General features: G+C 40.7%; 1 protein-coding gene across 1 annotated transcript in view; it reads right to left on the bottom strand.

The window, feature by feature from the left end:
• PPM1L (protein phosphatase, Mg2+/Mn2+ dependent 1L) overlaps positions 1–27,177 on the bottom strand; it is a 221,868-nt gene that overhangs the window by 55,831 nt on the left and 138,860 nt on the right. Inside the window, exon 2 of the mRNA XM_066600587.1 lies at positions 14,914–15,088. Coding sequence (XP_066456684.1) covers positions 14,914–15,088 — 175 coding nt within the window. The remainder of the gene's footprint in view (positions 1–14,913; positions 15,089–27,177) is intronic.

The raw sequence follows: 27,177 nt of genomic DNA on the forward strand, positions 1-27,177 counted from the left end.
TCAAGAACCCCAACGGTCCTTCTAAAGGCCATAAATCTTCTCTATATGCGCTCAATGGGGCCGGCGGCAGCAGCGCCGACCCCATTGAGAACATATAGAAGACAAATCCTTCTTTTCTGCCACAGCTGTAACAGCTGTGGCAGAGAAGAACGATGTTTGCCCATTGAATTCAATGGAGCCAGCAATACAGCAGGTTCCACTGAATGCAATGGGCTGCCGGCGATCGCAGGATGAATTGTCGGGAAGGGGTTAAATATATAACCCCTTCCCTGCAATTCATCCAGAAATGTGTTACAATAAAAATATATACCGGCGTATAAGGTGACCGGGCGTATAAGACGACCCCCCAACTGTCACCTTATACGCCGGCAATACAGTGGAGCAAAGAATAAAAATCATCTGCGCCGCTCCTGCAGGCTGTCACTCCCTCCTGGTGTTTGCAGGCTCTTGCTCCTTCCTGGTTCCCGGCAGACTATTGCTTTCTCTACGAAAGGCTTTAAATCCCTGCCTCCAGAAACACATGTGCCTTCAGCCAATCACAGCCAATGACAATGATGTCATTGAATGGCTGTGATTGGCTGTGTTTCTGGAGGCGGGGATTTCAAGCCTTTCGTAGAGAAAGCAATAGTCTGCCATGGACCAGGAGGGAGCAAGAGCCTGCAAACACCAGGAGGGAGTGACAGCCTGCAGGAGCGGCGCAGATCGTCTGAAGAAGTAAGTAATGCTTTTTATTCTTTGCTCCACTGTATTGCCGGCGTATAAGGTGACAGTTGGGGGGTCGTCTTATACGCCCCGTCGCCTTATACGCCGGTATATATTTTTATTGTAACACATTTCTGGATGAATTGCAGGGAAGGGGTTATATATTTAACCCCTTCCCGACAATTCATCCTGCGATCGCCGGCAGCCCATTGCATTCAGTGGAACCTGCTGTATTGCTGGTTCCATTGAATTCAATGGGCAAACATCATTCTTCTCTGTCACAGCTGTTACAGCTATGGCAGAGGAGAACGATCTTTATGCTGACAGTGTGGGGGGGGGGGCACTCTTGCCGCTATTGTGGCTTAATAGTGGGACCTGTGAACTTGAGATGCAGCCCAACATGTAGCCCCTCGCCTGCCCTATCCGTTGCTGTGTCGCTCCCATCACTTTCTTGTATTGCCCAGATTTTCACACATGAAAACCTTAGCGAGCATCGGCGAAATACAAAAATGCTCGGGTCGCCCATTGACTTCAATGGGGTTCGTTACTCGAAACGAACCCTCGAGCATCATGGTAATTTCGTTCCGAGTAACGAGCACCCGAGCATTTTGGTGCTCGCTCATCTCTAAGGAAGAACCATCAATGCTTAGAGCCAAAAAACATCACTGGAATATTTCAAATGTTTTTTTTAACATAGTCTGTCTTCACACTTCCTAGCCAATCACAAATAAGAGTCCCTGATGTGTCTAACCCCTCTTGAAAAGATCCCCTACAATGAATTTTCCAGATTGTCCACGAAATAGGTATTTTGGTTTTTCAGATTGAATACTTTAGCCCCCAATAAATTAAATGAGGTGTTAGAACAGGTTGGATGAGAACTTTTAATGTGGTACTTTGATAGATCAGACTTTTACAGATGCAGCAATACCAAATATGTTTTTTTTTTATTCTGATTTTTTATTATAAATATGGGAAAAGTTTTTTTTTTTAGCTTTTATTTCTTTTTTAAAATAATTACTTTTTTAAACTTATTTTATACATTGTTTTTAGTCTTCTAGGCACTATTAGTTTTTCAATTGTTGAGCTTGTTAGGAAGTCACCCCACTGTGGGGATTGTAATAGGAAAAATTTGTGCTAGGGCTCAGTCAGACAAGTGTTTTTTTATGCATGTATAGGCGCGTTTTTAAAATGGCTCTATTAGAACCAATGCTTTTCAATGAAAGCGGTCACATGTCCATTTTTTAGAAGCGCTTAAAATTTGCACCTGCAAAAGATAGGACACGTGAGTGCAAATGCACCCGGTCACATGATTTTTCCTACAGGCGATGTGCGTTGTGTTTTCCTGCGCCTATACAAACATGAAAAATTCGCTCATCTGACCGAGCCCTTAAAGAAGCTGAATTGATCCATAGGTTGAAAGTCTTAATGACACCCTCTGTTTTGTAACTAGTTCTTGATGTAGCACATGTCTGCTTAGTGTATCAGCAGTGAGATGCTATAGAGGTTTATTGCCATTTTTGACCCTATGGATGGCACTTTGGGTCAATATTTACCCTGGAACGAGCATCCACATTGATATATTCACCATTTTTGCTTTAATACAAATAGTTGCCATTTTTTATCATAACAACTGGTGGATTGGAATGTGATGGAAGTGGGCTATATGTAATCAATGTTGCGCGCCGCTAACACAAACATGAACATAATTCTACACTGTGTTTCATGGTTAGTGCTAGTAGTAGCGCACGCACAAATCTCTGCATAACATAGCGTGAGAAGTGAGTGTATGCATACGCGCATGCATGAGCATACTAGTCCAGAGTGAACTTTGATATGATCGCATGTGGGAATCTCCATGGTGAGCGTTAAAATAAGCGCATGCGTGAATTTCCTATAATGGTACGTGAACATATTTTCTCCGTAGTGTACGTTAGTATGAGCGCATGTGCAATATTCTGTGGTGAGCGCTGGTATAAGAGCATGCATGAACGCTCAGATGCGCACGAGTGAACCTAGAATGGATTGGAATCAATGAAGGTGCTTCATAATGAGGACGTTTCACCTGGTCACATGATGATTCCAGGAGTTACTGTTCTGGAGGATATGCGTTGGGAAATGCATAGGTGACGGACATGTGAGTAGGGTGCAATAGGCACAGTGTAGGTGGGTGACAGCCACTAAGAGCGGGGGTGTCCTTATCAGGACGATTGCCTCACAGTTAGACAGGCTGTGAGTAGCGGAAAGAATAGAAAGAGTGGTCATCATCATGCATTAAAGCTCCTGTCTACACTACTCCTGCAGAGGACGTGGGGAGAGTGTAATGACATCATCAAAGAGCCCCTGTGGTGAATATTCCTGTCATCAGAATATTCATGGTGGTTGTTTATTCTCTCCTGCTGTTTGTATCTGTGGGATTGAGACATCTGGAGTGCCTGTGCACCCTATTAATGCTTGTCCTCTGTGCCTATCTTTTTCATATATTATGTATGTCAACAGTGTTTGTTTGAGGGTATTTTAGTGAATTTAAATAAAACGTAAATTTTAAAGGAATAAATTTATATAAAAGCAATGACTTGGAAAACCCCTTTAATCAAAAAATAGATTTTCTTTAGATATATAGTTGCACATCCATTTGTTGCACTATTACCTCTTAGAAGTAGATCCCTATTAGTCTCTTCGATATTAGTTTTATGCATTGTTATGGGTTCTCATTGGATGTTTGAGTATGACGTGTGTTTCTGATTTATGGAACACATGCTATCCTGAAAGGTCTATTGGAACGTATGCGGCTTTCCGAAAGCCATCTATACACAAATCTATTTCCACCTTTATCCCAGAACACATAGTTTTTTAATTTTTCAATTAGTAGGTCTTTATTAATTTTTGCTTCTAAGATGCGCTAGGGCTAATTTTCAGGGGATGTCTTATTTTGATGACAGCGGGACTACCTGATCTGTGTTTGAGAGCCTAGCACTTCCAACCCTTATTGTCGCTCACACGAGTGCTCAGATCTTGGTTGTTATTGGCATTTTTACTGTGTATTCTGAGCAGTAGAAACGCTGACAAAGCCCTCGGCCGCCAACACAGGATCACTTCATGGTTACAGGAGTCATAAATCCTGCCTCCACAATGTGATGGCTGTGATTTGTTCTTATAGAGCAGCATTGATTGTCTGAGCCGCGAACTGCGGAGACCAGAGGAAAGTAGGTTTCATTACCAACATAGAAGGGGGTTCTTTACTGTAAGAGCAGTTAGACTGTGGAACTCTCTACCGGAGGAAGTGGTGATGGCAAAATCCATAGAGGAGTTTAAAAGGGGACTTGATGTCTTTCTGGAGAAGAAGGATATTACAGGATATAAATATTAGGTATATAGGAAGGTAGGAACTATTAGGGGTTGATCCAGGGAACAATCTGATTGCCATTAGGGAGTCGGGAAGGAATTTTTTCCCCAAAAGGGCTAATTGGCTTCTGGCCTTGGGGTTTTTTGCCTTCCTCTGGATCAACTCAGTAGGATAGACAGGCTGGACTAGATGGACATTGTCTTCATTCAGCCATACATACTATGTTACTATGACCACGCCAGGACTCTGGAGAGCAGCGGGAAGGATCTGAACTGAGTCTACTGGGTAAGTGACTCGGATGACCTGCGTGAAAAGCGCTGTAAAAATGCAGCAATTTAGTTTTTATGGCCCTTTTCACGCACCTAAAGCATTCCTATTGACTTTTTTATGGACTGCAACTAGGGCTTATTTTCAGTGTATGCCATATATTCCAACCCTGCAAAAATCATGCTAGAGCTTATTTTCAGGCAGGTCTTATTTTAGGGCAAACTGTATTAGGATCTATTTTCATATTTTATTTTTATGAATTTATTATTTTTTATTATTGATTTACTTACATTTTAACCAGAGCGCTATTAGTTTAATTTCTTTTATTACAGCAAAACTGTATTGAGCTCTTTTATGTATGAGAATAAACTTGGCAATTGTTTTACAACCACTTCTGAAAAATAAAGTCATCATCTCCTCATATGTTTTTTATTGCTTTTATGTCAAAAAAGCAAACTGGATGCAAATTCACCCTGATGAAAGTGGTAACATCCGTCCGGGAAGATGTGATACTGCAGAGTTAAATGTGGAAAAACAGGAGATTGTGAATTTGTAAACATATTTTGCTACATTTTTCTTTGTCAAACTTGACCTTAGTATTTTACCATCCAAACTTGCACTGTTAGGACATATCTGCTATAGAGTGAATTGTGAGTCCCTATGGTCATAACTCCACAGTGCATAACTGAGCACCACAGCAGGGGGACACGAGACACTTCTGGCTCCCAAGACACTGGTTGAGGACTGCTGTATCAGATGATCAGCTGAAATCAGAGAATGCAGCTGATCTACATTTAATGTATATGGCGAAGCTTAGCCTTTAATGTATTAATAAGTGCAAGCCTCCTGCAGTGTTTTCCATTGTCTTATCATTGTGGTTTAGCTCTATACATCCTAGCTATATTTTAACAAAGTGAAAGACTGGTTTATTTTTAATTCACAAGAAACTTCTAAAGTCTTTTCTTCGTTCAAAACAAATGTATCCTGAGAGCATCAGCACCAAACAGAATGGAAGGAAACTCTGAAAAAAGGAAAAGAGGGACAAAAGTGCAAAGTCCAGAAAATTCTAATAATCTTAACAAATGCTATATACCAGAATTTGGCTTTTGCTGATCTAGATTCATTTTTTGTTCTTTCTCACCACTTTGGCTCTGATCAGAAATGTGGACCATCACATTTCAAACCAAAGGTACATAATTCCATATGAAATCTGTCATGAACTTTTATGGCAGGTGATGGGCAAGATGTATTTGAATGTAAATGCTCCTAAATTAAAATGGTCTGAGCTTCAATAAAATGAAAACGTTTAATAGTTAAGAAATGTGTTGGATGTGACTTTATGGTCTAATTAAATAAAAGTTAACTCGTAAATAGGGATCAACTTTATTAAACATCCCATAAATACCCTTGACTACTCCATGCAGTATTTCAACAGAGAAGGAAAGGGCGAACCATTGGATTAGACAAGTAAAAGCAAATTCAATTTCAGTTTGTCCAGTTTCGTTTCAATTGCCTGCCAAGCACCATAAACACTGGATTGTCAGCAAATCCCACTGGAAGTGGCAGGATCTGATGACTAAAATGTAATATCTGTAGTGAACGTTACAAAGCTGAACACTAGTTTCTATTTCAGGAACAAGTATTTGGACACCAGACTTATACAGTCCCTATTTTCCTTGGCCAGAGGAGGGCACCTCAGCACAATAGAAGGGAAGGGGTGGCTTTGCCAGGCACAAGTGAGAGAAATACTGGTCTGCATGGGAAACATGTTAACAAAGACGGATTAAAAAAGAAATATTATATAAAGAAATAGTCTCTATGCTGGTCGTTTCCTGCACACATCTTAAACTATACAATAAAAGCGACCCCCCGGGTCTGGAAAAGCAAAGATGTTCGCAAAGCCTTTCTGACGATCTGATACACACTTGGCATTAGTATGCATTGGCAGTCTGAAAGTACCTTTTTAAATTCTGCTTATTTATTTATCAGTGCTTCTTAGAAAAAATTTTGGTGGTGCGTCCAGATGTCATCTCCAAGGATGCCGAAAAGGCATACCTCAGGAGTGCCTGATATCGCCATGCCCAGCACCGCAGAGAGCACTTCCAACACCCCTTCTCAAAAAGCTGCCATCCCAGGGCAGCACCATATGAGATGCATAAAGTTTGCCCTTTGGTCAGAGAAATGATGGCACCCTGCAAGTGACAATCGACCCATACAAAAGCGTCAAGTTGGGGTGAGATAACATTGCTGAAAAGCATACAATTGGACCATTAGCAGCAGGAGAAGCAAATAGATGGCCATGGCCTGCTGAATATCACCTCCAGTAAGGTGAGGGGACATCTGTCGCCACTTCTCAATACTCTCCAAGGTTGTTATTGTCATACAAGTATTTGTGAGGTGGGTATACAATATTGAGACATGTCTTCTAAGGCCCTGATTCTTAAAATACCTATCAAGGGATATGAAGAGATGAGCAGATTAGTTGACCCATACTGATTGTTTAAAGTAAGTCTTAGTTGCAGGAATTTATAAAAGGCGGCTCAAGGAATGTTATAGGATTGCTGAATATCTGAAAACATTTTCATGGCACCTAAATCATATAAATGTTCTAAACTATATACCCCATGTTCCCTCCAGAATTGTGAGTCCTGACAATTTAAAAGTTGGTCTACCGAAGGATTGTTCCACAGAGGAGTTTCAGCTATAATACTGTGCCATTGTCTCAGCTTGTTGCCAGACTTGTCTAGCAAGTTTGTGTAGGGGTAATATTAGCCTTAGAGGTGTATGGGGTTTCTTTAAGACAGGCCACAAAGTTTGTACATTTGGAATAAACAATAAATGATGTTCAGCATTAGGAAGCAAGGGCGTAACTACAGTGAGTGCAGGGGATGCGGTTGCACCCGGGCCCAGGAGCCTTAGGGGGCCCATAAGGCCTCTCTTCTCTATACTGGGAGCCCAGTACTATAAAAAAAAGCATTATAGTAGGGGGCCCTGTTACAGATTTTGCACCGGGGGCCCAGAAGCTTCAAGTTACGCCTCTGTTAGGAAGCTAATGATTTAATGGATCTTAACTGTCCAGCCAGATAATATAGGTACATATCTGGAAAGTCGGTTCCCAACTGATCTTTTGGGCGGTGTAGAATAGACAATCCAAGCTTAGAGCTACCATTTGCCCAAATAAAGGGCCGCATCAACAAAGGAAGTAAAGTAAAGAAAGAACAGGGGACAGGTGTATCCATATACTCCAAGGCATATAAACATCTGGGGAGGATAATCATTTTAATCACATTTATTCTGCCTGCCACTGAAAGTGGAAATAGTTTCCATGTAGAAAATGTATTCTTCAAGTATGTAGGAAGGGGGAAAATATTGAGGCAATAAGATGAGGCAGAGTCTCTGGAATAATAATACCATGGTATTTAAAATAGGGAACTATTTTAAGCTGTAGAAAAGACTCTCTTGCCTTAGCCCCTTTAAGGGACGGGGGCAAAAGATATGATTTCTGACAATTCACAAGAAGGCCAGAAAAGTCCCCAAAGTTATTCATTATATTAATTGCTTGAGAAAGCGATGTATTAGGCTGATTTAGAAATAAAACCATATTGTATAATCCTATCCGATTTTCTCGGGGGCCTATCTGGATACCTAGGTAATGCTGATCTTGATGAATTTTAAGGCCTTGAGGCTCAATTGCTAGTGCGAATCATATGAGTGACAGAGGGCAGCCTTGTTGTGTCCCTTGACCCAACATAAAGAGTAAGGACAGCATCCCATTATTCAATATATGTGTTGTGAGGGAGTTATATCTAACAGAGGTCAACTTTTGAAAGACTTGTTTAAAGTTAAAGTGCTTTGGTACTGCCTGTAGGTATAGCCAGACTACCGAGTCAAAAGCCTTGGCAGCATCCAAAACAGCCAAGCTGCTGCCGCCCCATTGAAAGCAGTGGAATGAAGAGAACCCCCGCAGAGATGCAAGCCTGTTTTCACACAAAAACGCCTCGCATCCAGGGGTTTTTTAAAAAGTTTGCGAGAGCCATATGGGGCCGTGAATCATGGCCTGATATCGCTCTCTCCAGTGTGCAAGAGCTCTTAGAGTATCACTTTGCATGGCCACTACATGGCACAAAGAGCCTTGGTAATATTTGGAAACATGAATTGTATACATTTAGAGTTAAATTTTCCTCCAACCTACAAGGGAGTTCTTTGCTGTAAGAGTAGTGGGACTGCTGAACTCTCAGCCTGAGGACGTGGTGATGGTGAACTTACTGAAAGAGTTCAAGAGGGGCCTGGACGTAACAATATCCCATGTTATAATCACCAGATTACATCAGAATAACCCATGTCAACCTGGGTGGTGTTTTGATCCTCCATGTCCTTTTAATACATACTCCCTCTGCTAAGTCTGACTAGATCCATAAGAGAGAATATTTGTTTATACAGCAAACAAGGTTAATAACGGACATATACATGGAAATGGTGACTGAACCTGATCTGTTCACGAGGCTTCGTGATCTGGAGAGAGTAGGCCAGAAGCGTTCCCTAGAAGTCCTTTTTCCCTACAGAACGACATCTACATGTGATTAGGTAGCCTAGAATAGGCAAGAAAGTTTCTATTTTCTGTTCTGTTACCAAGTGCAATATATAGAAATGATTTCAATGCCTCCTTTACCCATTTGAACAATGTAATGCTCTTCATCTCTACAGTATCTTGTTAGCCGAGCTCCATCGTCATTTTAGTACTGCCTTTAGGAATTCGACAGTTCTTTTTTTAAGAAAGAGAGAAGCTATATTTCTGAAGAAGACCAAAAGCAGACATCACAGTAATCCTTTCTCCATTCATCTAGTCTGTTCATCCTTTAACGCATAATTTACTAGTTTCTATCTATTTTATGTTCCTCTTGATTTCTATTAATCTCATCTGTCTGTTGTGATTCTGTACATTTGTTGAATGTGGGATAAAATGCCTATGGGGGATGTATTCAGTCTCCGAGCAGTCAGCTATACTATGTATCCAGACATTAAAAATGCAATATTCTTATACATAAGAGTAAAGCACAGACTGTTGTTATGTGTTGATGTCTCTGTGGAATAAAACTTCATGAGAGAAGTGCTGCCTCTAAGTTCACTGACTGCCAGATAGTTGAATTCAATTCTTCTGCTAATGAGAAGCAACTTTCTGAAAATGGAAAAGAGAAATAATATGTTTGCCTCATTTTACAGAACCAATCCAGTTTCAGTGTGGTATTCTCTATTTTCCAAACTATATTTGGCAACTTGTGTTTTAACCCCTTAGTATCCACCAATATGCCTTTTTATAGCGGTCACTAATGGGCTTTAAACCTGCTCATGCATCTTTTTAGGGTGGTGGCTTAGCTGAATGCTGATAGCCAGGCTCCTGCTCTAACTGCCCGAAATGGAGAAACCTCAGATCATGGCAGTTTAACCCCTTACATACCACAACCAATAGAATCTGCAGCATATACGTAGTTGACCAGGGAAGGGAGCACTTTCTGTCACCCATCAGCCCCCCACAGTGTGATAGCAAGGTACCAATGGATTCCCATGGCAGCTGATTGCCTGATAAAGGCCTCTATGTAAGCCATGAAACTCAGCCTATTAGGCTGCACTTCTCACATAATCTAATAGGCTGCTGTCATAGGCTTAGGAAAATGCAATACAAAAGTAATGCAGTGCTCTATCCAATAGATCGAATGATCACAACTTCAAGTACCCCTAAGGGACTAAAAAATAGTGTAAAAAAGTTCGATAAAGTTTGATTTAAAGAGAAAAACAATCCAGTTTAAAAGATACATATATTTCCCCATATAAACCCAATTTAAATGGATAAAACACAAAAACAATTTTAAAACCAACACATGATAGGTATTACCATGTTTGTAAGGACCAGGACAATGAAAGTGTTTTATTATTTATCTCCAATGATGAAATAATTTTAAAAATATCAGAATTGCTATCTTTCTTTTGTTTGCCTCTCAAAAATGAAATAAGAAACAATCCAAAAGTTACATGTTCATCAAAGTGGTACCAATAAAAACTACAACTCTTCCCATAAAAGACAAGCCCTCACAGAGCTCTGTTGTCGGAAAAATAAAAACGTTATGGGCCTTAGAATGCAATGAAGCGGAATCAATAGTTTTTCTTTAAAAATGTGTTTGTTTGTTTTTTTTGCTAAAGTAGTAGAAAATTAAAAACCTCTATATGAACTTGGCATCCAATAACTGTGCTCATCCAGATAAAAAGGTGATCATTTTATTTTTACCAAATAGTGAACACTGTAAAAACAAAGCCCCAAACAATGGCAACATTTCTGAACGTTTTTCACATCTTCCCCTTCAAAAAATGTAATAAAGGTTATATGACACATTATATGTACCCCAGAGTGGTGCCATTAAAATATACAACTCATCCCAACATAAAATATGGCTATGTCAATGAGTTATGGCTCTATCAATGTGACGAAAAAAATCTCTTGGTTCTTAAGGCACAAAATAGGCTGGTTTCTAAGGAGATAAATTTGACTGTATTCTTGAATGGCACAAAATAGCACAAAATTACTAAAATCTTCTCTTTAGCAATTACTGTACCGACTAAAAAAAGAGACCGATTTTAAATTTATCAGTGAATTATAAAATTGCACTCAAACCAATGGACTGTAATAGCCACCATAAGCAATTAGCCATTACCAGGGGTTGTACTACAGTATGCCATATTGGGTCGTGTATGACTTGAGAAGCAAGCTCACAGCCAGACAAGGGCTGCCAACAATTCTGTTACAACTTCGTTTGACCTATTTAAAGAGGACCCGTCATGTGGTAAAATCAGTAGGGCTGGCTGCATATTTCTGCAGTCACAGCTGGCTGACTCAATTGTCACCTTTCTTTTCTTCATACTCCCTTCCATTCGCCCTCAAGATCTTCTTAGATACGGCTTCTGGTGCTATGATTCTGTCAAGTGGGCGGTCCAACGGTGATGTTGAATTGTCAATCAAGCCTGACATCATCCATTGACTGTGAATAGTGAGAAATGCCCACTTGTCAGATTCATATCGCCACAAGTTAAATTCAAGTAGGTCCCATATGAGCATATGGAGGTGAGAAACAAGTTAAGAAACATGGTGATGGACTCAGTGGGGCCAAGACTGCATTGTTATGCAGCCCTACTTGCTGTCCTTAAAGCATACCTCCAGTAAGCCACTTGAAAAAATGTTCCCCTCATTCTGTAACTACAAGTTTCTCATTTAGAATTTAAAGGTTAAGTGCCTCAGGGCTTACTCACTTGAGTGATTTTAATGTCTGCGTCCTGTCCGTATTTGCAAGTGACTGCAAATGGACAACACTGTTTCACATTACAGTCAATGGGGCTATATATACATGCACTTTTTTTATGAGAAATGTATGAAAATCACAGCGTTTCCTATTCTCGTCTAACTTCTCAGTCATCCCTTCAAGTCAATGGGTGCAGAAACAACTGGAGTGAACTGACCATTGGTAAAGCAATTCAAGAAAAAAAATTAATCCTTCAGTTTTTTCTTGAACGTGTGAAAAAAAGAGCGACAAATAGATCACACATGTACATAAAAAAAATATAGATGTAGCATGAAAGCACACAGCATTAAAGTGGCCCTCTGGTTTTTAAGACACGTTTTTGTCCAGGGACTAGAGGAAACGGTTATATTACCTGCTTTTGGTATTTTATGCTGATGTCCCTCTGATCCGCTGGTTCTGGGTCTCTTTTTTAGCCATCCAAGATAGCTAAAGCAATCTTCAGACTACCTAATCCCCACAGTGCATAGAAAGTGTTAGACTACCAGTGCTCTGTACCTGCTGCCTGATTTGCCCTCACTGCTCACGTGATCAGGGCTGGCCAAGCAGAGAGCAGTCCAAAGTGTGCATTAGGCGGTGGGCATCTTGAAAGGCTAAAAATACATAGTAACATATTACATGTTCACATAGTTCAGTATATTTCCCCCCAATGTTGATCCAGAGGAAGGCAAAAAAAACCCAATGAGGTAGAAGCCAATTTTCCCCAATTAAGGGGGAAAAATTCTTTCCAGACTCCAATCTGGCAATCAGAATAATCCATGGATCACCGACCCTTCTGAATAGATCAGTGACTATAACAAAATATTGTAACTCTCAAGAAAGGCATCACCACGTCCTCAGGCAGAGAGTTCCATAGTCTTACTGCTTTTACATTGAAGAACCCCTTCTATGTCGGTGTAGAAACCTTTTTTCCTCTAGACGCATAGGATGCCCCCTTAGTACATTCACAGTCCTGGGTATAAATACCGTAGATGATGGGAGAGATCTGTGTATTTTCCTCTTATATATTTACACATAGTTATTAGGTTGCCCCTCAGTCATCTTTTTTCTAAACTACATAACTCCAATTTTGATAACCTCTCTGGGTATTGTAGTCGGCCAATTTCAGTTTCTTACTTTAGTTGCCCACCTTTGCACCCACTCAAGCTCGGATATGTCTTTCTGAAGAATCGGTTCCCAAAACTGTACACAACACTGTTGTAATTATAGGGGACGCAGAGAATGTGGTTGCACCCAGGCCTAGGAGCCTTAGGGGGCCTATAAGGCCTCTCTTCTTCATATAGGGAGCCTACAGATTTTGCATTGGGGCCCAGGATCTTCAAGTTACACCTCTGCATTAAGGGGTTAAAAGAAGTTGGGGGGCTCCATGATAAACTTCCGCAATCGGGTCCATGAGCCTTGGTCTACGCCCCTGGTACACAATATTCCATGTGTAGGAATGGGACTTGTAAAGAGGAAGAAAATGTTCTCATCATGTGCCCCTATACCTCTTTTGATGCACCCCATGATCTTATTTTCCTTGGCAGCAGCTGCCTGATACTGGTTGCTCGAGTTAAGCTTACAGGTAACTAAAACCTCAAGTCCTTTTCCATGTCAGTTTTAGGCCGCCTGCAGACGGGCGGGTCGGATCCGGCGGCGAGGATTCTTGCCGCGGCTGCATAGGATTGCGTTTGTTAACGCAATCCTATGCAGGCTTTCAACGGTGGAAATTCCACGGGAAATCCCACCGCGGAATTTCCGCTCATGTGCAGGTGCCCTTACCCAGTGGTTTTTTATTTAGTATGTATGATGACATGTATTTCCTCTGCCCATGTACATAACCTTACAAAATAAGATTCCCAATCAGCGGATCAGAGGGACACTAGCGGAGAAAAACAGCAGCAGATAACATACCCCCTCCCTCTGATCCCGGGACAGAATTTTGTCCTGAAATCGAATGTTTGCCTTAAAATTTGTCTTTTTTTCATGCACTGAAATGAAACACATTTTTGTAAACAAGGCCTTATGCTGTTTATTAGCTGCAATCACTTGAAGCCCTTCACTTCTTTCCCACTAATGTCAGCTGTTGAGAAGATGGAAGCAGAGAGCATTATAGCTGAAATAACTTGATTATCCTACCTAAAAAGGGAATTGTAAGCTATCTATTCAGTAGAGGGGGCTTGCTATTTAATAAAGTCCTGTGATTACAGCAGCTTCAGCACTGATTTAAGTAGGCAGCCTCTGTTGAGTGTGAGCCTTGTAGCCACAAGACTATACTAATTGGTGCTTTGAAGTCAATGGGGTTGCAGGTTTCCATGACCTCGGGTCACAAGTCACAATAAATCCAACCTCGGTGGACTTTTGCAACTTACAACCCATGATTGTGGCAACTTGCAACTAGCAACAAGACCCCATTGACCTTAAAGTGACTGTCAGATTACAGAGCTTCAGAGCAATCTTTGGTTGCACGAACCCTCTCACGGCCAAAATTTGCAGTGTGGCCCTAGCCTTATACTTTAATTAGCAGTAGATTACGATACAGCCAGATCTTCCTGATTATGTTTTCCATGGTAGTGAGCAACTCATGTATAGCTACTCTTTGCTTATTAAGCTCATACTCATAGGATATAAATAAGTATTTTTTTCCATCTGCTTATATATATGTAGAATGTCAGATAACAAGTCCCCATACTGACACCTACAAGCACCTGTTAATAGCAGATGCAGCCATCAAAAGCTGATCAGCTGGGATCCACTGCTCAGGATCCTGGCGGATCAGTTGTTTGAAACCTACTGTCATCAGCAAAACAGAAGACATAGAGTGGAAGGAGATTGCTTTAACCCCTTGAATATTGGCTGGTGCCGACACAGCTCATTAACATCAATGAGAGCTGCGCCTGCAATTACCAGCACCAGCCACTACACAGGGGTAGGAGCAATTTGTTTCCGCTCCGTACCTTGTGTTTTGCTAGTGACAGCAGCTGATTGGTTGGGGTTCCAGAGCGATGAACCCCAACCAATCAACTAATGATGACCTATCCTAAGGTTGGAAATCTATTACAATAACAAAGATGTAGATGACAAAACTGGGAATGTTTCATCCAGCATATTGATATAGATACAAGTCATGTACTAGAGAAACTACCGTATATTGCATTACGTAAAAAGACAACATTTTCAATTATGTGACATCATCACTCCTCACATGATTTATTAATACATAAATGTATCGGACAGGTTGATTATGCCTTATATTGACAATATAAGAATAGCACATACCTGCTTCATCATAGGAACCTGAAAGCTTCTCCAGAAGTTCACGGTCTATTGCTAGAATCTGCTGCTCCAAAATTGTCTGGTAGGAAAGTACACTGTTTTCTTTATCCCTTTCAAAGTCCTGAAGATGTTGCTTTAGCACCTCGGGCAGATGAATTTTCACATATTCCGCTGCTGACTGCACAACAAATAAACAAAGTAATTATTTGTCTAATCCCAGACTTTTTAGCTTTTCAAAATGTGTTTTTCAAAGCATTTTCAAAAAAGCCTCTAGCAAGAGGAACACCAAAATTTCATCATTCTGGGTAAATAAAGTTTTCATCAAGAAACTAGGGAATCATTTACTTTATTATGATGCACATTGGAAAATGGATTAAAAATGCTATCTACTGAGGATCCAGTTATGCAGCTTATGAACAACCCTCTGAACCGGAATTAATCTTTTTAATATCTTTCTCCACTTTTATACAGTCTATGCCATTTTGTAACAGCACAGTCCATTAGGCATTCATATATTCATACTTGCTATACACACACATATCAGTAGGCAGGCATATCCCGATTCTTTGGTAACTATGTTAAATGGCTGAAATCTTTAGTGGAATTTTTTCATACCAAAAATAACGTGAGATCGTAAAAATGAGGAACATCATTGTCAGACATAAAAGATTTCATAGGATTCATTTCTCTGTGATCGTGTAGGCGATTTAGATCAAACAGCGACTACTTTTAAGGTGTGCTGAAACTAGCAACTGGTGAGCAAATTATCATTCGTCGCCCTACTGGTGGCCATGTTTATACGGAACGAGTATTGTTTGAATTTACTCTTTTGAGTCATTATTCGGCCCACAGTTGTTCTGTGTAAAGCCACCCTAACAGAGACCAGAGCCTTCACCCTACTTTATATTCTTAAGGCCTCATGTCCACGGGGAAAAGAAGAATTAAAATCTGCAGCGGATTTTAACTCTTCTCCCGCACACGGATCCGCACCCCATAGGGATGCACTGACCACCCGCGGTTAGATAAATACTCGCGGATGGTCATTAAAAGTGAATTTAAAAAAATATGGAGCATGAAAAAAAATGGACATGTTCCATTTTCGTGCGGGTCTCCCGCACGAAAACGGCTCCCGCAGGCTTCTATTGAAGCCAATGGAAGCCGTCCAGATCCGCGGGAGACCTAAAATAAGAATAACTCACCCACAGCGGTCTTCTCTTCTTCGCGGCCGGATCTTCTTTCTTCGGCCCGGTGGATGTGCCCGGCACATGCGCGCGGCACACCGCCGACGTGCCCGGCACATCCGCCGGCCTAAGAAAGAAGATCCGGCCGCGAAGAGGAGAAGATCTGCCCGGTCCGCTGCTGGTAAGTTTAATCTTATTTTCAGCGCTCATGAGGCCTTAAAGTTATATGTTAAGTAGAGTTAGGAGATGTATGGTTCAGTAGAGTCAACAGTTATGGAGGACATATCTACTAACATCTACAAATTGAGCTTCAACAGAAATAAATCAACAGCATGAAAAGAAAGCTTTGACATGGGGTATGTAGCTGGCATACATATTAGGGTGGGAAAATAAAAATAACATAACTAAGGCAGTTGCATAAATATGAACACCCTCTTATATTTGCAGATGTGGTTGTGTTCAGAATTAGCTAATTATACTTAAAGTCATAATAAATAGTAGTCAGTACACAGCCTCCATTATTTACAGTGATTCTGATTTACCCCATATAAAGTTCAGCTTTTCTAGCAGGATTTTTCAGGCATTTTCTTTGTTGCATTTTTCAGCACAAGCCATGGTCCGTAAAGAACTTACAACACATCAAAGGGGTCTGATTGTTAAAGGGTATCAGTCAGGAGAAGGGGCATTACATATACCATGGAATACAGTGAAGACGGTCGTCAAGAAGTGGATTACATTTGGCCCAACAGTGACATTACCAAGAACTAAATTAAAAAAATTAATGAGATCAGAAGAAAATTGGTCCAGTAGGCTGCCAAGAGGCCTACGGCAACATTAAAAAAGCTGCAGGAATTTCTGGCAAGTATTGGTTGTGTAGTGCATGTGACAACCCTCTCCAGTATTCTTCGTATCTGGGCTGTGGGTGGCAAAACGGAAGCATTTTCTAACAAAGAAAACATCCCAGCTCAGCTGTATTTCGCCAAAACCTACATCAAGTCTGCCAAAAGTATGTGGTAGAACATATTATGGTCTGATGAGACCAAGGTTGATCTTTTTGGCTATAATTCCAAAAGGTAAGTTTGGCGTAAAGTCAACACTGAGCATCACCAAAAGAACACCATACCCACAGTGAAAATGGTGGAGGCAGCATTATGCTTTGGGGCTGTTTTCTGCTGCTGGAACTTTAGTCTAGGTGGAAGGAATTATGAGCCGTTCCAAATATCCGTCCATTTTGGCACAAAACCTTCAGGACTCAAGGCACTAAAGGACTAAAACTCTGAAGAGAAATTTCATCTTTCAGCATGACAATGTCCCAAAGCATACCTCCAAACAAACAAAAGAATGACTTCCCCAGAAGAAGATTAAAGTTTTGGAAAAGTCCAGCCACAGCCCAGACATGAATCCCATTAAAAATCTGTGTTGACCTGAAGAGGGCACTACACACGAAATGCCCAAGAGGGCACTACACACGAAATGCCCTTTCAATCTGACAGATTTCGAGCGCTTTTGCAAGGAAGAGTGGAAAAAGATTCCCAAGTCAAGTTGTACCATGCTGATAGACACCTACCCAAAAAGACTGAATGCTGTCATAAGGTTAAAGGGTACATTAACAAAGTGTTAGCTTTAGTGTTTGCATATTTATGCAACCACATTATTTATTGGTTTTTTTATTTTCCACCCAACATTTTAGTTTGTTTTTAATGGAAATGTACAGATAACGGGTCATATTAAAGGTGGAAATAAATCTGAAATTATTCATTTTTGTCAGATTTTAACATGATAAAAACCAGGCATTTTGACAGGGGGGTGTAGACTTCATATATCCACTGTATGTTGTAGTTAAATAAAACATGCTATGTCTGTTCACTTGGGATCCATCAGAGGCTCCTCTAGCCAACTTAATGACCAGTTGCACACTGGCTGCATTATCTCCTTAAATCTGTGTAATCCCTTTATGGCATTAGCTACCTCTATAGTCTGTGCAATAATGGTAAGGAAATGCCATGTATAATCTCTTAAGAGGATGTAAGTAGTACTCTCTTGATATAGTGATCTATTTAGCCATTCATAATGTAAAGCACTTTTGGCGCCTTTGGCAAAGCTGGTGAAGTTGGAGGAAGAAAAAAAATCAATTGTCTAAGTCTCGTCCCAGGACATCTTAGTAGAGATGTCTCCCTCTTAACATCAGTTTGCTGGCGATTATTCTAGCTTTCATCTGTATTTGACTTAGCTCTAGAGAGTCAGAACAATGTATTTGTATTCATTTCTTAAGATACACAGAAGAAATCTCAGCACACAAACAGAGAGTTTGTATAAGTATGGCAGATAAAAATCATGCTGATATAGTTCCTGTCTCCTTTTGTACATATTTAGATAATTTTTTATGAGCGGAGGATGCAGAAGACAAGTGGGGTATCCCTGCTTGTCTTCTGCATACAGCTGTTCCCCCGCTCCGAGCGCTGTTATACAGCCAAGCGCTCGGAGCAAAGGGTGCAGAAGACAAGCGGGGTGTCCCCGCTTGCCTTCTGCATTCAGCTGTTTTCCACTCCGAGCACCCGGCTGTTATACAGCTGAGCGCTCGGAGCGGAGGATGCAGAAGACGAGCAGGGTGTCCCCACTTGTCTTCTGCATCCAGATGTTTTCTGCATGGAGCGCCCAGCTGTTATACATCCGAGCGCTCCGTGCCGAGTATGGAGAACAAAGCTGGACCGCTCTGTTCTATATACCCAGCCTGTTATCAGGGAGCGGGATACAGCTGAAACAATAGTATCAGCTGTATCCTGCTGTGAATCCCTAATAAGGCTCATCGTTGTCTTTCAGCATGCTGAAAGACGACGATGAGTAACGGGATAGCGAAAACTGCACAATGTAAGTGCAGTTACACGCAACAATTATCGCTCAAAAGACGGCTTTTGAGTGGATTTTGAGTGATAATCGTTGTGTCTAAATGGACCCTAAGTCATTACACACTGATCTGATTGACTAGCGCTAGTCAAGTGAGCGGTGCTGGCCAATCCGAAAGTTGCATGCATTGGCCAACACCGCTCATTTGTTTAGCGCTTGATGAACATATGTCTTTTTTCAGCCTAACATACTATGTTACTATCTCAAGTCTACCATATACAAAAAGTATGACGTCTTTGGTCAACCTGTCTAAAGGAATCTGGCCACATTTCTTAAAACTGTTAATATTTTACTGAGTAATTTCAAGAATCTAGCAGTGTGTTGGTGAAGACCAAGCCACTGTTATCGGAGCAGAAGGCAAATTGAAATTTCTCTTTATAAGGTCAGGACTTTGATAAAGTGTTGCTGTGTGCTCTGCTTTAGGGCTGTGATAAATGTTTTTAAGATTTAGTGGAAGGAAAGAATAATGTGTAGATGGTGAGATAGTAAATAACACTCTTGTAGAGGTCAGAAAGGTCTAATTGAATGGTAAATATACACATTTCGCATAAACTTGACAAATGCTCTAAGCAACCCTACATTTTTGTACAAGATTTTTAATATTTTACCTCTAAAACTACATTTGCTTCTTCTGCACAGAAGCTTTATTGTAGTCTATATTTGGTAAAGCCTTTGTGCTGCATTTTGGTAAAATGAAATTAATTCTGCCATGTAAGAAGACGTCCTGAGACTGTGGACCTTCAAAGATACTCTAATGCATAAAAAACTTTACCTTCTGGATCATTCTTTTTACATTTTTATTGAAAGTGATGTTTTGGTTTCAGGGACAAAATTTGTCCAAGGATCAGATGGGGAGGATGATATTCTCTGGTGCTCTCTGTTGTTCCTGAGTCCCATAGCCCTACGGCTAACCCTAACTCTCCAGACATGACAAAATTCCACCCTAGCCTAAGCGTATCCCTCCTGCCACTGCAAACCGCCACCCTAGCCAATCAGGAGCTTGGGGGTGTTAACAGGGCGGATACAGGTAATCACTAAGTCTCCACCCATTCTTGTGGTGGAGACAAGATACAACAGTACCATACAGTAGTAACCTGTCACAGGCTGCTTCAAAAAACATTGGGTAGCGATACAAACGCTGCCTTTACCAGCTGCACAGATCATCTGAGGAAGGGCTTTGGGTGTGTCAACAGTATAACCTGCAGTCAGCCAGGAGTACAAAGTCACTACATGTTCACCACCTGTGGGGTCCTGAGGATGATGGTGCCTGCACAGAGTACGGACAACATGGACATTCAGAATACATGAGAGATAGGTTCATCTCTGTATCTGGAACAACCCTATTTACTACACATCATATCTCCAGAAAAAGTAAAAGAAATAAAATGCATAAATTATTTATGTGCCCTGGCACTGGGCTCATAAATAATGTGCCTGCTGTAGTCCATCCATGGTGCTCTTCATGGTAGTTTAGTCACAGGTGAACCATGAAAAAAGGAATCAGGAAATGCAGAGGAAAACATGTGATAAAAACTGCATGAAAATTGCATGGGAAAATGGTCAGTTTTTCACTAACTAAAATCATTTTTATCTGTGTGAATACAGCCTGAGAAAGAGGCGGCTGTGTTGTGGTGTGAATGGCGCTTGTTAACCCCAGAGGCTGTGTTGGTGATATGTATTTGTTCTCAGCAAGATAAATCAAGTAATCTTGTAGATTTTGAAGCCACCCCCCTCCTCCCCCGTAGATTGGTATTTACAATTAATCAGCAGTACAGTCCTACAAAGAGTCACGGTGTAGCCCTGTCCTAAAAGACACAATTCTCATATATGTGGTATACAGTATATTAAGGAATGCTATCATTGTAATCACTTATAAAAAGAATGGGGTCCTGAGTCCACCATCTACAGACACTGGACCTCACAGCATTATATATATATATATATATATATATATATATATATATACATATACACACACAAACGTTTAGTTACTCTTGAAGTTTGGAAAAATCGAGATGCGGGGCCCATTTCTGAAATATTTGCACTGGGCTCACCAATGTGTTAAAGCAGCCCTGCTCAGGATCAGAAGAGCAATAATTTTAGACAGTACCCAACTTTTTATTTTCAGCATTTCTATACATTTTCTGTAAAGTACGTTCTGGGCATAGGCAATACCAACTCTGTCTCTACACTACATTTACTGTACACTTTGGAACATAATGCAGCAGGAAAGAAACTCCACAACAATTTACTGGAAGAGTAGCGGTAGCGATCCACCAATACATTTTGCTAAGCACATCTTCAAAAGCTTTCCAACTCTTGTCTCTGGACGAAATATACAAATGTACCTCATGTAAACTTGTGAACTGATATTCCCTGACTTTTTTATATGCAGTGGAAAAATACAATGAGCCCAGAAAACGTACGGCCATCACACTCCAGTAGCTTTTCCATTACCGATGTCTGAGTGGTACCTTTACCTTCATAATGTTCATGGTCAAGAGGCAATACTTTACGTATCTGAATATGAGACCATGCATACTCTATAGTACTTGTGAGTCACTCTTGACAAATATGGTATTATTTCAATGAGTCATTATGTAAAACATAACTCAAAAGAGTGTTTTATCTTGTTTGTAAAGAGAATATTTTAGAGGCAGTTTGGCATACAGCTCTCCAGTTCAGACTTGACATCAATAACCTTGTCTATGCTGCATATGCTTTTATGAGTTCTACAAATGTGTGATCTTCCCAAGATCAATAAAAAGAGTCAGAAGGAGATTCAGAATTCGGAGTATGTCTGGGGAATAATATTATTGCAGGACAGTCCTTCTAAAGGCCTTGATCCATATTGTGTTTGTCACTTACAAAAAGAAAAGGAATCTAAATGCTGAGTTATGTTCAGAGTTCTTCATCACATTACTAACCACAAATGTCAGAAGCTTTTCGTTTTTACATTAAAAGGGTCAACAAGCCATACAAGCCAATAAATACTAGAGAAACTCTATGGCTGTCCATGCACATGAAACATATCTCACCTGAGCGATCATGCGTCTGACAGCCATATTCTCTTACCCCCAATGCAATTGGCTCAGTCATGTATGCATATTATTTCAATGGGGGAACAGTAATACCCATACACCACTGGTATTGTATATCTTTTGGAAAAATAAGGGACCAAACAAATTCAAGGCCTACAGGCCCTTACTTCCTTAAATGGGAGCTTCAGGGGATAAGTCGAATCAGGAAGGACATGCAAGAAAACATTGTGAAAAAATATTTGCCAATGCCAGTTGAGCTTCAAATCAAAACTTGCACATGGTGTGGTAAAGATGACTAATGTTAACCTTATTCTGTGGGTCAGTACCAAGAGTGTAATTTGAAGCTTCTGGGCCCCAATGCAAAATCTGTAATGGGGCCCCCAACTTTAAGGCTTTATTCATAGTACTGGGCTCCCTATGTGGAGAAGAGAGGCCTTATGGGCCCCCTAAGGCTACTGGGCCCGGGCGCAACCGCATCCCCTGCATCCTCTATAGTTATGCCAGTGGTCAGTACAGTTATGCAAACACCAAATATATAAATATATATATATATATATATATATATATATATATATATATATATATTTGTTTTTGTTGTACTACTTTAAAAAAAAATTCTTAAAAAAAACCTGGTGTCAACTTCGGACCACCATAACTTTACTGTTGATGGACCAGTGTGAGTGCTAGTTTCTGTGAGTATCATTTTGGGCCACATATGCCTTGTTGCTTTTGAAACCTTTTTTTTTTTGTAGATGGGATGATCAAAAATGCACAATCATGTATATTTCTTTTTCATGACCTTGCGATGTGATGCATTTTGATTTTGAACATTAGAAAGTCTTATTCACTTTTGCGCCAAAAATTGAGCAAGAAAATCGCAAACTAGTGATGCTTTGGCAAGAAGAAATCTCACTGACACTCAAAAATCCCGGAGAAAAAAGACGCGATTCTATTGTGGCAAAATTGCGATCGCCAGTGTGAAAGAGGCCTAATACTTTTATTTTCACCAGGCTACAAGCAAATGTTGTTGGCCCTAATAGATGGTGATCTTCCTGTCAATATACAGGGATGAACGATCCTTACACCTGGATTATATCAAATAGTATACCAAATTAGGTAAATGACAATTCCATGTATGTTGTTCTGAATGATAAGAACTCTTAGATTATGCATGAACTTCTACATCCAAGAAATCACTAATTCAAAGATGGCCTGGCCAGGGCCAACCTCATCGGCACTGATGTTTAATCCTCTTCCCCCAACATGCTACTCACTTAATATCTGAGTGTATATTTATTTTTCGTATGCCAGTCCTGTGTTCTACTGATTTAACTATGGTAAATGGAATTTCTATGCCCATTAAACCTGGCAGCATACTGTAGGGTACTTGCTCGTGACACTACACTGGGTGAGCTGATTTGCCTTTTCGATGATGCTTATAAACGCCTGCAAATTTGTAAGGAAACGTTAATCTGAACATTAAGTCACATTTTTCATGGTGAGGAAACGTTGTTACTTTTAAATACAATTTTAAGGTATTAAGCTTCCTGAATGTTTGAGATGATGGCTTTAATTCATTTGGAAATAAGAAATATGTAGGATAAGACAGAGAATAATCCTTCTGTGTGTTTGCTGAACGAAGAAAGGTTTTAATGCGCTTAGATTACTTTCTAATCACAACAAGAGATTTCCTCTAGACAAATAGAAATGACAGCATGTTCCCTGCGTACTCTAAAACCATGCTCCAGTTTATATTTTAGTTTTATTAGGTCAGTGACTGATTAAATTACAATATTTAAATATCACCGCAACTACGTTCAAGAATGCTGAATGGAATTTACCGCAGACATGAGATTTCTATGATGGACTCGAGATTTCTAGCACTGAAGGAATTGTTGACCCTTGTAGTCTCATAAAAAGATTTTGCATTTTATGGGCATACCCAATAGGTAATATTCAGATGTGTCCTTCCTCAAAGGGATCCGGTCAGGTTGTATGAGCACCTTAAACTAAGTTTAGGGGTTTATAGAAAAGGGGGTGTGGTGGTGATACTCACCGGTCTCTCCGTTTCTTCCATGTAAGGGTGGGAAGTCAGTACTTGGTTGTTCATTGAAGTCATCTCTGCAGTCCTTACGGACAACATGCGATGTTCTCTATCATTGTTTGAACTGATTTCAGAGATTAGTCCAATGCATGGACCAAGGGCTGGCTTACAGGAATGATAGCAGGGGAATGAAGAGGAAGAAGGAATAAATTTGGGAGCCTATGGTGATAGATGGCTGATTTTGACCTACACATTTTGGGATTTGTTGAGTTAAAGGAGGATTAGCTGACTGAAGTGACAATGGCAGTCAAATGAGCACCGCTGTCCATGCCAGGCATAGCACTGTACATTGTATAGTGGCTATGCCTGATATTGCAGCTCAGTCCCAATCACTTAAATGGGACTGAGCTGCTCTCAAGCCATGTTACTAATGAATGAGATATTATAGACCTGAGAGGAGGCTACAGCACTCATTCAAGTGTGATGGCCTCTTCAATTAGGTGATCAGCGGTGATCCCAAGTGTTGCACCCCTAGCAATCACCTATTGATGACCTATCCTAAGGACAGGCCAACAATACTTTAATCCTGAAAACCCCTTTAAAGATGAATATATTCCAAGATTCTCCCATAAGCCAACACCAACATTACCCTTGGTTCTGGACTGCTGCCAGTGTACATTAGGTTTATGGAGGCTATGAGCTGCATATAAGTCTAGTTTGTGGAGCATAACGAACTTAGCTGTGTCATGCACATGTATCCCACAGCCAGAAATTCTTCCATTCCAAGCCATAGTGTTTATCATATAGCTAAATTATATGATATACACAATGGCTCTGAAAGAAAGAATTTCGGGCAGACAGATGCATGCAAGTGATGCAGATTAGTTCTTTGCTCTGCGCAGACTAGAGACCAATAAATGGTGGTACCACAAATATGACATGTGAAATTGATAGCAGATTTTTATCCCCAGGTTGCAAATGACATTTTGTGCTGAGATCAGGAAGCCACCTGCTTTATTAATGAATCTATTGAAATTAACTGTAATGAAAAATGACTCCTTCTGCTTAAGACGTGCGCGCAATAAAGTGCATCTAAACACTGGAAACCAGCAGAATCATTTGTACAGAAAGCAGTTGCCAGAAATAGCTGCAAACCTGATGTCAAGTCCTTTATTCCAGCTGTATGAGGAAAGACTTTACTACTGCCCATTTAGGAGATATAAAGGGTGACATCTTAATAGCAAATGTACAGATGCATGGCTCTAGGATCTCGGTATCCTCCAATTATCCGGTATCGTCGGAGACAAAAAATGTTGTTTAAAGGAATGCTTTCTAAATGAGATCAGCCATATTGAGAACGTGGAAATTAGTCAGAAACAACAACATGTGACATATAAAAGATTAAATGGGTATTTTAAAATACAATATACCATACAAAAAACACCAAGTCACATGCCAGATTATAGATCTATGCACATACAGTAGCATAACTACAAGCTATGTCTATTGAGTTCATACACAGTGGTGGTCAACATACGTTTTTTCCAGTTTGCAAAATTCCCTGCATATATAGTTTAATTTCATGTTGAAGGACTGAACATCTGCATAGTAACATAGTATGTCAGGCTGAAAGAAGGCAATGTCCATCCAGTTCAGCCTGTTTCCACCTCCCCTTGTTGATCCAGAAGAAGGCAAAAACAACAACAATGAGGGAGAAGCCAATTTAGCCACATCTGCATGTAAAAACCTCCATTTGTTGGCATTTTTTGCCACAATGCTGCTGCTTGCATGGCTACTATTAAATTTTTCCCACAATTCTTAACACCTCTCAGGGTCAGATCTGTTCATTACACACACTTTCCAAATCTGCCCCTGAGTATATTTGCCATTAAGGCCTCATGTCCACGGGGAAAATCGGGCCCGCTACGGATTCTACATGTAGAATCTGCAGCGGGTCCCTCCTGCCCCGCGGACATGAGCGCTGAAAATACGAATAAATAAGAATTTACCTATCCGTAGCGGGCGGCGAAGCTCTGCTCTTCCTCACGGCCGGATCTTCTTTTTCGGCCGGCGGATGAATTCCTCACGCCGGCGGCACGTCGTCGACTGCCGCGCGCATGCGCCGGGCACATCCGCCGAGCCGAAGCAAGGGAGATGCGGCCATGAGGAAGAGAAGAGCTTCCCGGCCCGCTGCGGGTGAGTAAATTCTTTAAATTCCTATTTTAGGTCTCCCGCGGATCCGGACAGCTTCCATAGGCTTCAATAGAAGCCCGCGGGAGACCCGCACGAAAATGGAGCATGGTCCAGATTTTTTCATGCTCCATATTTTTTAAAATCCCTTTTATTGACGATCCGCGGGTATTTATGTACCCGCGGGTGGTCAATGCATCCCTATGGGGTGCGGATCCGCGTGCAGGTAATCCGCTGCGGATCCTAAATCATATTTTCCCCGTGGACATGAGCCCTAAGGGTTCTTGAAAGGATGGACTACAATTAGTTGTAATGTTGGTCATTTTCTTTATTTCCGTAAATAGGTCTCCTAGAAATGGCCTATATATAATACATTGGAAATAAAGACATTTACAACGAGTTGACAGTAGAGTACAATTCAAGTACTTAGGTCTCCTGCACATGGCAGTGCCGGTGCACAAATTCCACAAGGCCGTGCAGTAGGCACTTCGTGCGCTGCCGTATCACTTTATGGCACTGGGTTAGTAAGCAATTCTCCTAGAGCTTCTAGAAGAAAATAACTCTGCAATATAGCACCTAATGGACCATGCTGTGACTTTTTTTTCTATTGAATTCTGGATGAATCAGACAGAAAAAAAACCTCTTTGTATGCTTCTGTATGATATCAGCAGCACATGGAGATACCATATGGCCCCACAGACTACTATGGCTGACCTATGATGGCTCCAAACAAAGAAGTGGTACACCTCTGTGCTCTTAGGAGCAAATATTCTATGACTGCAAGAGAATATATAGGTTTTAATTCGAATAACACATATCCTGACACCAATATCCTATATTAGCTCCATAAGACCGCGCTGTCTATATGACCTAAGCTGAGAAACTGATTCAAAGTGGAAAAAAATTC

The sequence above is a fragment of the Eleutherodactylus coqui genome, chromosome 1, assembly GCF_035609145.1.
Source record: "Eleutherodactylus coqui strain aEleCoq1 chromosome 1, aEleCoq1.hap1, whole genome shotgun sequence".
Classification (NCBI taxonomy): Eukaryota; Metazoa; Chordata; class Amphibia; order Anura; family Eleutherodactylidae; genus Eleutherodactylus; species Eleutherodactylus coqui.